Raw genomic sequence first — 12,825 nt, forward strand, 5'->3', positions numbered from 1 at the left:
AGGTTAGGAATTTGAGCTACTCCTACATTATTTTGCATAATTCTGAGCGTTTGTGGCTGCGGGGTCACAATGCAATCATTGGCCATTTGCTACTAGCATGCACTTGGTCCCCTACTTGCAGTAAACCATAAAATAGAAACATTCAGTAATACCTTTGTTACACGTACTCATTCCTGTCAATGGAAAGAAATACTGTATTGAATTCCACAAGTGCAATTCTGCATGTCAACAGACAGACAACAGGCCCTGTGTTGAAGAATTTCATGCAGCCACATTTCTTTTATAGCACTTTTACTTGTTCTTGGGAGATAATAAGATGAAGGAGGGATGCTGGAGGAGGCAATGTCTCCCATACCTCCTGCTCCACCCAACCTTTCCTCCATGAGTGTGATCTGGTGTCAAGCCCTTTGAGGCTGGCTCTCAGCCCAGTCCTAGAATGTTGTCCAGAACAGGAAACAGATTCTACAAGAAGACTAGATATTTTGGGGTTGTTTCTTGGTGGTCACCTCCATGATTCCCTATATTGCAAACTCACTGAACAAGAACTACTTGGATGTCTGGAGTGATTTTTATTGCTTGTAGGTAAATAGAGCAGAACGTCGAAGAAACTCTTTGCTTTTTTATTCCGCATACTCTGCCACGCCTGTGATCTGTCTGCTGGGTCAGTTTTGGACAAAGGTCACCTTTAATACTCTTTTAAAAATGTACCAGAGCCATATTCAAAACGAATTGACAAGGAATGGCCATAGGCAATTTGAAAGATGGGGAAATAATTGGTCCAGGATTCTACTTGCATTCACCCAACTATCCCCTGCTGCACATTAAGGAAACTGATTGCTGGATGCATTTTCCACCGGGAGGTGATGTGGACAGACGTATAAACCACACTGAGCAGTTCCAACTAACTACTGCCCTTAAATTATACTGCATTAAAAATTAAGGACAGGACCATTTGCCAGGCTCTTTACTCAGACAGAATAGAATTCAATTGCCAGGACAGTACAATTCATGCTTATATATTTTCATGTCAATTCAAGGATTAAAAGAAAGCACATTAATAGAGCTATTATGAAGCAAAGCAATGAGTGATGAGCTTTGGGAATGGGCTCTTTCAATCGTCATGTTGTAAAAGGACCTTAGAAAGGTAGTATCACAGCTTTCCAGAAGTGGCATTCATCTTATAATATGTGGGGTAAGCCCTGGATGGATTTGGCCACATTCAGTAGAACTTGGAATTTAGCCAGTGATGTTCTGGCAAAAAGTGGAGCCAATGACAAGTTAAAGAGCTAGTGAGTGGACTGACTCTTCAATAATTCCTCTCTAGACAAGAGAGGACTTGAGACATCCCACAAGTGCTCCAGACAGCTGCAAGATAATAGTCTCTAGTGCAGTGTTTCTCAACCTTGGCAACTTGAAGATGTCTGGACTTCAACTCCCAGAATTCCCCAGCCAGCGAATGCTGGCTGGGGAATTCTGGGAGTTGTCATCCGGACATCTTCAAGTTGCCAAGGTTGAGAAACACTGCTCTAGTGGGTTTTTAGCACTGGGAAATCAGGGGAATAGCCATCTCGCTCAAACCATGGTTGAAAGGACACTAAGTCCGCATAATTCCTTTTTTAATCATTTTTTGAAATTGCTTGCATTTGCTTCCCGACTATTGAAAAGCTTTGGCTTCAACATGTTTTTTACAGTGCCAGGTGAATTTTCATCAATTCTTTTCTTTTCTTTTTTTAATTTTATTTCCATTCCATTCTATACAATCACATGTTTACTGTGCATAACCGGGGCATATAACATTGAATAGTAAACACAGCCCTCACTTATATAGAAATTGCCGTCTACAATACAAGCCCAATATACCTCCTTGGCCCACCATACACCCTCTTTCAACCCCCTCCAACTTTCATTCTTCCTTCTTACATACCCCTCTACTACCTACTTCCCCCCCCCCATCACTCCCTCTCCTAATCCATTCCCTCCCTTCCTTCTCTTCCTCCTCTCTCTCACCCTCTCCACTCTCCTTCTTCTTTCACTCAACTCCTCCCTTCGGTGTACTTAAAAGAGCCAAGGTGGCGCAGTGGTTAAATGCAGCACTGCAGGCTACTGCTAGATCAGCAGTTCAGCGGTTCAAATCTCACCAGCTCAGGGTTGACTCAGCCTTCCATCCTTCCGAGGTGGGTAAAATGAGGACCCAGATTGTTGGGGGCAATATGCTGACTCTCTGTAAACCGCTTAGAGAGGCCTGAAAGGCCTATGAAGCGGTATATAAGTCTACTGCTATTGCTATTGCTATTGCTATTGCTATTGCTACTTCTATTACCTTCCAATATATTCAGCTTGTTCTATTTTAACACTAACATTAAAAAGCCACAGTATACAAGTGGAATCATGTACTTTAGAATTTAACACGTATTGTATTTCCCCCCTCCCCCCCTCCCCCCAGAACCCCCCCTCCCTTCCCTCCTCCCCGACTTCCCAGAGCCCGTACACGGTATAGCATTTTAACAATCACAGTCTAAAATATCTCAACATTGAGCTCAGCTTCTTACTGTTACCCAAATTTTAAACAGTTTAAGTTATTACTAATGTTAAACATAAACTATCTGGAGTTTCTTAGTCCTATAATGAGCAGTTTACATTGTTCGTATACATTAAACTCAGCTTCTCACCATTACACAAATTTAAATAGTTTGCTTTGTTCTGACTATTTCCAAACCCATTAATTTTGTTCCTTTTGTGCCTCCTTCCTCTATAACACAATTTAGATACATTTCGAATTTTTCTTTTGATTTCCTCTTCCAACTCTTTTTCTTTTTCTGTGAAAAATTTTCATCAATTCTTAATGAAATAAATTTTAAATACAAGATTAAGGGCATTAAAAAATGGAATAGATGGCAAAAAAGCGATTAAAACTTTGATTTTAAAAAGTTACTAATGGACCAAGGGTCCAGATAAATTTAAAATGAAGTTTTGGAATTAATTATAAAAACTCCTTCCCATGGGAAATTTGTTTTTAATTCCTTTTCAAAAACATAATACAAGTAGTCAATTTGCCACCACAATAGGACTGGAAAATTCATCATTAAGTGGTAGAGCCATTAAGGTAGGCTTCATATGACCCACCCAATATTATGACCTTCTACATCACAGTCATTAAGCAAATCACCGTGGCCATTAGGCAAGATATCATGTGACTGTGACTTGAGACCTTCCCTACTGGCTTTCCTATTAACTCTGCTTGTCAGAAGCTACCTGGAGAGGTTATAAATAATGATCACATGACCACATGATGTTGTGACCATTATAAATGCACAACAGTTGCCAAGCATTTGAATCATGATAATGTGATCGAAGGGACTCTACGAAATAAGTGCAAGGACTGATTGTAAGTCACTTTTTTTCAATGCCATCATAACTTTGAATGGTTGCTAAACTAATGACCATTAAGCAAGGACTATCCATAATCATAATATAAGATGTTAAAAGGTGGACACTTGAGGGTAGTAGAGAGAACTAACGATTATAATTAAAGGAGAAGAACACTCAGACTCAACTCACAATTACAGAATGAAGCCAAATATTTTAACATTGAACATACTGAAGGATATTTTTGAACAATGAATCCAATGAAGTTCATTTTAAGAATGTCTGCCTCTATAAGATATGCCGTGTCTAATAGATGTTATGAAAGATGAACAAGTTTTACCTGACAAGATTGAGAATGCTTTTAAAATGAATTTAAAAATGACAGGCTTCAAGTATGGAAAAACATGTTACACTTGTCATACAAAACAAACTGACTAATGCTTTAATTAAATAATTAAAGGGATAGGCAAATAACAAAGTGATCTGGATAACTTTCCTATGTTAGATTTGCAAAGAAGACTTGTTAAAGCTTTGAAGACCTTGAGTGAAAAAGGACAAAGAAAAAGTGAAAAGAAACCAAGTACTGTACTAGAAAATTATTTGAAGGGACTAAAGTTCAAAATTGTTATAAGTAAAGGGAAGGAATACAAAGTTGATGTATTTAACCAAGTTAAATTAGATAGTTTATTATCTGTTGCAATGCCTGATGTTTGCCGACATCAGGACTGAAATGATGAAGCTTTAAGGATTAGTTTATAGACAAGAGATGGGATATGAAAGAAGAAATCATTTGTTGTATTTCAGAAAAGGTGACAAGGTACTAAAATTGTTTGTGCATTGTGATAAGGCTAATTCACTTCTCGGCATGTTTTTCTTTTTCTTTATAATAGCCTTATTTTTCCTTCCTATTATTCTTTCTATTTTTCTCTTTTTCCGTTCTTTTCTCCACCTTTGATTTTTTTTCTTTTTAATCTTTTTTTCAGTTTGTACCTTGTTTCCCTGAAAATAAGCCCTCCCCGGATAATAAACCCTCCCCAAAAATATTGCAACACAGCAGCAGCCATGAGGTGACCACACTTGCTGCCACCTGCACCTCAAAAATAATAACCTCCCTGAATATAAGGCCAAGTGTTTATTTTGGACGTCAAAAGAAAATAAGACCCTGTCTTATTTTCAAGGAAACATAGGGTGTTTTTTTTTGTTATTGCAATATTTAATAAAATTACTATTAAAAAAAGAACTTAGCCAGTGACATGACATAATTGGGAATTTCTTTTTTAATATTATTTTAGCAAGATGCTTATGACAAGATTAGAAATAAATTTGGAAGTAATAATAAACAGAAAAACCACTTTGCATGAATATTTATCAAAATTTTAGAGGCAAAGTTTTCTTTTTGTATGTTTCTTTGTGGTGCTTTAGGATTGTAAAGTACTCTGAACTTATGAATGCAAATGCTTATATGCATACATGCCACCTTTAAACCAACATGCATACTGGTTAGTACACTCTTGCCTTCAGCCTATTTCAGTTTTATATTTTAAATGTTATATTACTTTTTTTTCAGTGGTTGCTTGTAACAGTGGACAAAGTAGAAGTCCTGAAGGTTAGTAATCTGCTTCATCACTGGGTTCAGTTTTAGACTCAGGACAGAGTCTGTTCCTCTAGCTCTTTCCTCTGAGCTAAAGGAAGCATATCATGTAGGCAGCAGAATGAGAGAAACTGTAGAGGGAAAGGCAAGATCCTGGGTGACAGATCTTTCATATTTCCATCAAGATCATCTGTCTTACTTCTCAGAAAAATAGTGGTGGCTGATTGAAAGTCTGTTAGCATCTTCCAGTATCTACTTCTCTAGAGGAAAATACCCTTTATGTCACAAGGCCTATCTTATGTCTTTTTCTTAAGCCCCTTAAGCAATTCACGCATAGAAATATAAAATTTACTAATTTCGTAGCATCTCTGTGTGGAATGAGGAAGGGGCACCATTTTATTTTTTTGCCTCAGGCACCAAAATGCCAAATCCTGATTAAGGAGCAAGTCTGAACCCAGTGGGAATTATATTATGTAAATATGCATAAGCTTCACTTGGATCTAATTGTCATGAAAGTATGGGAAATATGTTGATTGGTAAGCTTGTGGCAAATCTTAGTTCAGATTTCAATTTGTCTGAAAGGGGTGGGGGAAGCAAGTAGATATGTCTTTTTCAAGACAAATAATATTTCCTTTTTGATTTTTACTTATGGTTGTGAAGCCCAGCTCCTCTTAAATACAGTATGTACCTTTTCTTTTCATCTTTTCATAATAAGGAGAGGCATGAGATGTCCAATGTTAGGGACTCTGAAATCCCACTTACACTGCCTAGCCATGTTTAACCATGGTTTAATAAATAAACCATAATTGGTCCACAAATCTCTTTGAACCTAAAGCAAACCAATCATTACATACACATGTGGTCCCAACAGCCCTGAGAGGAAGAGAGAAAACACTGCAATGTATCTGCCAGGGTCATCATAATTCCTCTTTTCTTCCTATCCAGAAATGGATTTGAGGCTTAATGGTACAGGCTGCAGATGTTCTGGGTGGCTGGAGGTGCTTCATGCAGCCACATGGAAGAGGATTGACAGCAGAAATTTTACACAGCAGAATGCAGAACTTGCCTGTAGACAACTTGGTTGCCACTTACCCTTCGGGATCTTGCAACCATATGTTGAAGAGTTGGAGTTGCACGAGACTTGCTTGGTGACCTGTCAAGGGAATGAGACAGCTCTCAAGGACTGCATAGACTGTGATTCCGATTATTTCTTCTCTGTGGGTGTGTTCCTAGTTTGCCAACAAGGTATGTGCAACCAACCCCCTTCCTATTTGCATGCTCTTTTTGAACAAAGTCTGGGTCACATGGGGGCAACCTCTGAGAAACTGATGTTGTGATTTAGTTGAATTGGAAACCAGTCACAGAGGACCGAATATGGATCTTGCCTCATGTCTTAGGAATTCAGTGCAAGAATCTTGAACAGTCACTCAGCTTCAAGAAGGTTACTGCATTTTGTGCCTTGGACCAGAGATTATGAGCACTTCAGTGGTTGGTTTCAAATTTTTTTAGAACGTCTTCTGTAGGTGTGGCCTGCTTTGTGGGAGTGGCTTGCTGGCCATGTGACCAGGTGGGAGTGGCTTGCCAGCCATGTGACTGGGTGGGCATGGCCAACTTGTAAAATGTGGTGAAACTCACTTAACAACGCTCTTGCTTAGCAACCAAAATGTTGGCTCAGAAACTCTGGCATTTGAAGCATGCAAGTCTTAAAGCTGTCAAGTTAAAAGACCCTTGCACCCCTAGCCCTTTAGAAACCCCCCCCCCAGGGTATTCAAACTTGACAGCTTTAAGACTTGTGGACTTCAATTCCCAGAATTCCTCCTTTCGCTCTTCATCTTGATGATGTGCGGACAGGCGGGGAGAGGGAGCTGGAACCAGTTCTAAATGGCGCTGTAGGCTTGTGGAACCTCTTCTATAGACGAGGTTAGAACTGGCAGGAATCCACCCCTGGAGCACTTCCACACTGGCACTGCTTCCCTTCCCTGATCCTTCAAAAACATTTGGAAGAGGATTTGAGGGTTTTTTTTGCAGCTTCCCAGCATGAGAGCACTGTGGGTAGGAAGTAAACAAATCACAACCTCATAATATGTTGCCTCTGGTCTTGCGGCCATAAAAATCCTCATGATTCCCCTCAACACAGAAGGGATAGAAAGAAAAGACATTAAGTATGAGTAATTTTCAGCACTATGCACCCAGCAGACTCCCTATACCCAGATCAGAGTAAGCACAGACAGCGCTCAGTTCAGTTAGCATGTAATATACTTTGACATTTATTTTTTTAAAATTCAGCATCCTTCAAAAACAGTTAACTGGCAATACACAGCAAAAGGAAAAACAAAAACAGAGAGAATGAAATATGATCAAGGAACAAAAAGGCAAAGGACTTAATGTCAACAATCTACATTGACATGCATTTATATATCAAAAAGGCACAGAGCTTCCCAGAACAATGGAAATGATACAGTGGGCAATTAGCATGGACTGTACGAAAAACAATATTTGGTGATGCTAAATGTCATCTTTCTTATATACACACACAGTGAAAGAATAGAGATGGCAAATACCACATCAGCTGATCCTTCTTCTATTTTGCACCATGAAAAAAAAGACAGGGTGGACAGGGGTAATGCATCAGTAGTGGGATTCAAAACTTTTTACTTCCAGTACTGTGGGCGTGACTTGGTGGGCATGGTTTGTGGGCATAGCAGGGGAAGGATACTGCAAAATCCCCATTCCCTCCCCACCCCACTAACCTGCTTTCCAGCTCCCTTCTCCGGTTCAGGGCAACAAAAGAAGATCGGCTGGGAGGCTGGGAGGCAGCGGGGACAGGGGCAGCCCATTTGCTGATTCTCCGAACTACTCAAAATTTCTGCTACCAGTTTTCCAGAACCTGTCAGAACTGTAATGCAACCAATATTAGGGACCCAGACTGTCCCCTTGAAGGCTCTTCTTACTTGTATCCTTGCTTACTTGCCTAGACTATTGAAGGAGAGGAACAAAACTGTCCATCTGGCTTTTCTCTGAGGTGTCTCCTGCCTCCTCAGTTGAGTCTGAAGCAAGTTGGCTCAGCTACCGAAAAGAGTAGAAAGCACAGGATGGAGGACTACCGTAATTTAGATGTGGCATGAAAATCTTGTGCAGATGTATCTTATGTAGGGCATTTCCCATAGAAAGGCTGAATAAAACTATACAATAATCTTTTCATAAAAGAGAAAAATAAGAAGGGATATCAGTTAATAAATCTCAATATGTTTTGAAAAAGTTGAAGTCTAACTAAAGCATAATGAAAGGGACAGAATGAATAACTGAATTAATGTTCAACTTGCTAGCAAGCTGTGAAGTCAAGGTCATAGTTGAGTACTAAAGAACAAGTTGAGGTGTTCCAGAAACTTTATCTCTTGTTTTATTAATCTAGATGAAATGTTAATATAGACTGCTAGTCCATGTATATGCTATATGCTATACGCTAAATAAAATAAATGCATGTCTTGGATTGAAATCTTTCTTTCTAAAATACTTTGGATTATCTTTATCATTTCAGCTCCTGTGCAAACCACCATGGTACTCCAGCCTACAACAGCACCAGTGGTAACCTCCTCAAAACCCTTTGGTAGGAAAATCCAAACCTTTGCTGATGGTGACAGTAAGTTAAAATTGTATGCTACCTTCCAACAGCTTTGAGTAGTTATTTTTAGATCATTCACAAGAACATGAAGGCAGCAGAACTTTCCCAGTTGTTCCCACCCTAAAAACATTCAGAATAAAAAAAAATATTCTTCAATTAAGATATCTTGATTTTGTCAAATTTTCTCAAGGCTATAAATCAAAACTGCCTTGTGACAACATTGGCTAATGCTGATAGAGTTAATATTCAAAACAGCTGGAGAATATTAGCTGTCTACACTTTATGTATCATATCTAAAGTATTCATAAGGAAGTATTTATGATTTCCATTGGAAAAGTTAAAATACGAACACAAAACCTTGAGTTTGACACTTGTACTGTTAAACGTACTACTGCTCCATTAATTGATCAGTGCCTTACGTTACCTTTCACAGATCACCCAAGGACAAACATTGAAGAAGGAACCTCCTTGTGTTCAGGGATTCGGGAGCCAGATGTTAAAGGCTACGAGAAAATGCTTTGCCTGAGTTTACTAAGATGGTGGGATAAACTGGTACCCAGGACCTGCCAGGGAGTAAACTGTGAAAAACCAGGACACAAGGATAAGAACAGGGAAAAGTCACTGCACCACTGGGAGAAGCTGCAGTGTGAGAAAAGAAATCTTAGCATGGGTAACTGCTCAGCAAGCACACAAGAGTGCTTACATCTAACCCTGGTTAGATGCTCAGGTGAGCAAACCTTACTAGGAGAGCACCGTCAATCCCTGTGCTGCTTTTCACTTGTGCTCATCATTTAAATTATACAAAATTGGTCTTTCAGTGCAATTATGGGAGAGCAATTTTGTTCAAAGTGGTTGAGTAATGCACTACAATTCTGGAACTGTACCAGCTTATGAAGGAATGGTTATATTTTCTAGTTTCCATCCCCATTTTTCAAAAAAGAACTTCCCTGTACTATGGGAAGAGGAATTTTGTTCCTAAAATGCTGGATCTACTACATTCTAAAAATATGGGTCTACCTCTTCCCATAGTTATCACAAACAGTAACATCCAGAATTCTGCAAGCTCACGATGTCCCCCAATACTATGAAAGTTAGCTCTTTGTTTCTTGAATAATCTGAAAGGGAGGTTTGAATTATACTGATAAGAAAACTGTCAACCTAGTATTCTGAACCTGGATGTTCAGAGGTAACCTAATGGGTGATAGATGGAATCTGGTAGCTAGTATCTAAATGATATTTATAGTGGAATCATTCCAGTACATGAATTATTTCTGTACAGTCAGGCTAAATGCTGGAAGGAGGGGAGGAATGAAGATATGCAAAAAGGAGGAGGGAGGATGGGAATCATTCTGGTGCTGAAATATTGAATGAAAGGGCCTAAAAGCAATAGTATTTCTCTGAAAATGAGCTTGTTGCTATTGAAGATATAGAGTTCTTTCAGATCTAACTACAGTCCCAGGATCTATGTGAAATGAGTTATCATCTGCATCTTAGCAGGGGCTTGCAATTATAAGTAATTTCAGTATTTCTGTGTAACATCGTATTTGTAGGCAAGGAAATGTTTCATGGCAGGAAATGTAACTTCTGCAGGGGCAATGTATTGCACTCTGTGCTTAAATCCTATAATCCTTTTGAAAGGAGACTTGATCCATGCTGGCTCACCCTATGTAATCCTTTTGGGAATCCTGTCGCAACAGAACTGCCAGTATGCCAGCATTGGGAACTTAAAGGACAGTGGAAGGCTTCTAAATCAGTTCTTGGCCATCCTGAAAAGACTGCAAAAATCAGTGATTGGTAGATGATTCTTTCCAAATTTTAGACTCACAAACCTATAGATATGATTGTTTTCATAGCATCTTGATAACCAAATAGAACTGCAAATAATCCAGAGAACCTCATCAAGTCTTCAGCACATTTTCAACAAGTTGGGAAGTAGAAAGCCTAGCTGACATGAAAAGTCCATAATCTATAGGATTTTCTGTTTCTCCAGATCAAGATTTGAAGTCCCAGAAATCCAGTTCAGAGACTGTCTTAGGAATCCTGCTTGGTCTTGTTCTTATTGTCGGTCTTCTGAGTATCTGCGCTCTTCCTACCTACAAAAAAGTTATGAAAAAATGTAAGTAAGAATGTATCGTTTATATAAAGAGATTTTCAGAGTCTGTTTTGGGCTTCAGTTTTGTGTGTTTGTGTGTGCTCTTACAACCACGTGAAAAAAATGTGTGGAACTCCAGAAAAAAAGCATGATAACATGCTTTTTCCCAGAGACTGGTAGGTCAGGCTGAAGAAACTGGCTTAGAAGCTCCATTGATTGCACCAGGAATTTTCTGGTTTCATTCTAGGGCCACTGTATGCTATATTGCACTCTCTACTCAACTCTATGCACGTGTACCCCTTTCTTTTTTAGGTATCCTGATGGCACCAGTTTGCATGGTGTATTTTTGTCCATACGCCTTCATTTAAATTTTACCTTCTGCCATCTAGAAATGTCTTGAAAATAAACCCCATTAATATCAAAGATGTTAATCCCTGCATCAGATTCCCTCTAGGTTTAGATGTTCTCTCAATAAAATAAAATATATGTAGCTCAGGACTGAACTGTGAACTCTCTGAGCTTGGTAGTTTGCTTGCAGACATTTCATTACCCCACTGGATGACATAACGAATCCTTTTTTGGGGGGAGGGGGAATGATGTTACCTAGGTGGTTAAGCAAATAATGAAGCTTGGAGAGCAAAAAAGAACTCCATAGATGGATACTGCTGGGCCCATTTTGTCTCTGCTTATTGTTTCTATCTCACCTGTTTCTCAGCAGGTCAAAAAAAATATGATGACTATACAGATGTTTCCTAGCAGTACCTGGCATTAATTAATAGTTCTTCTATTATGGAATTATAGCTTTTTTCAACACTGCTGGAAGGATACTATGCATGTTCAAAACCTTCTGGGAACATTGACAGCCTGAGTATACTACCTGAGTATACTACCTGAGTATACTACCTACCTGATTTTATAAAATCCTTTCTATTCATCACAATTTTTGGAATGTAGTTAATAACAATGAATGGGAGCGTTCTTCATGCTTTTTATTAGCATGCAAGCATACAGCTCTACCAAAAAAAATAAACAGGATCTTTCTGATTACAGCCATTAATCACTTCAAAATATCAGTGACTCCTTAATATTACATTTCACGTCAGATTATTTTACTATTAATTATGTCTGGGTTGGAAGTGATTACTGCTGTTTAAAAGATAAATTTAAAGGCCATCCAGAGGAGGTTTAAAAGGTTCCTGCAGCAAAGAGTAGAGTGAATTTATTCTGAGCAGTGATAGTCAGCTGCTTCATAAGTCATTACTGAGGTCAAAAGCAAATCTATCTAAAAAGATATAAAAAGCTAGATTGTGATAACTGTACTGGCAATGAGTCTATTACTTTACTGTCTTCTTTTTAAAAAAACAGACTTCCTGCATAGCCAGGAATGGAAAGCATGTAGTTTGATTCTGCTATGTAACCATTTTCCATTCTCCTCAACTTGAATGATCAAGTCATGCAAACTCATCCATAAATTCCTTGTCCACAATCGCCTTCCACTCAGTCAAAGGTGCTCCTATGAACCTGTAGGTATCCAATGCCACTTAATGCACATTGCCTGCTTCACACATTAAAAGCTTGTGGTTATTAAGTAATGAGGATTATATTCCTGGAACTGGGAGGAAGAATATTTATGCCCTACCTGGTTATAACATCAATCCCATGTCCCTTCTTTCTCTGCAGATTCCAAGAAGAGACAGCAACAATGGATTGGCCCAAGTGGGGTGAACCAAAATGGTAAGAAATCACCTGCAAAGCAGGGAACAAGAATCCACAGTCTAATTTCTCCTGTAAGTCAAAGGAAGTAGGCATTTGCATGTCTCATAACGTTTACAGGGACACTGAATATGCACTTTTACTGATGCAGGTTTTATGTTCTCATTATAAATGGATGTAAGTGCCCAGCTTTGTGATCCTAGCAGGATTTGATATCAGAAAAGTAGGGGCCATACCTATCTTTCGATCAATAGACTTTGGAGGGGGGTTAAAAGAATAACCACTGTTTACTTTGGGATAGTGGGACTTTTAATCTACCTGGCAAGCAGAATTAAGAGCGAAATAGTTGCCCTCCATCCCAAAGCGAGTCTCTCTTCTGGGAAAGTAGATGGGCAACCTTACGGTATCTACATCTACATCATTAAATGTAAAGCACAATCC

The 12,825-nt window shown here is 38.9% G+C and overlaps 1 protein-coding gene across 2 annotated transcripts in view; it reads left to right on the forward strand.

Moving 5' to 3' along the window:
- CD5 (CD5 molecule) overlaps nucleotides 1-12,825 on the forward strand; it is a 36,147-nt gene that overhangs the window by 14,273 nt on the left and 9,049 nt on the right. Inside the window, exons 2-7 of one of the 2 annotated variants that reach the window (XM_087714920.1) lie at nucleotides 4,934-4,972; nucleotides 5,903-6,202; nucleotides 8,496-8,597; nucleotides 9,013-9,306; nucleotides 10,570-10,695; nucleotides 12,352-12,458. In XM_087714920.1, the coding sequence (XP_087571046.1) occupies nucleotides 5,905-6,202; nucleotides 8,496-8,597; nucleotides 9,013-9,306; nucleotides 10,570-10,695; nucleotides 12,352-12,458 (927 nt within the window). In that variant the 5' untranslated portion in view covers nucleotides 4,934-4,972; nucleotides 5,903-5,904. The remainder of the gene's footprint in view (nucleotides 1-4,933; nucleotides 4,973-5,902; nucleotides 6,203-8,495; nucleotides 8,598-9,012; nucleotides 9,307-10,569; nucleotides 10,696-12,351; nucleotides 12,459-12,825) is intronic. The other variant, XM_014071647.2, reaches the window with a different exon arrangement.

The sequence above is a fragment of the Thamnophis sirtalis genome, unplaced genomic scaffold (assembly GCF_051295495.1).
Source record: "Thamnophis sirtalis isolate CommonGarterSnake01/CBP01778 unplaced genomic scaffold, rThaSir2_p1.2 scaffold_1, whole genome shotgun sequence".
Classification (NCBI taxonomy): Eukaryota; Metazoa; Chordata; class Lepidosauria; order Squamata; family Natricidae; genus Thamnophis; species Thamnophis sirtalis.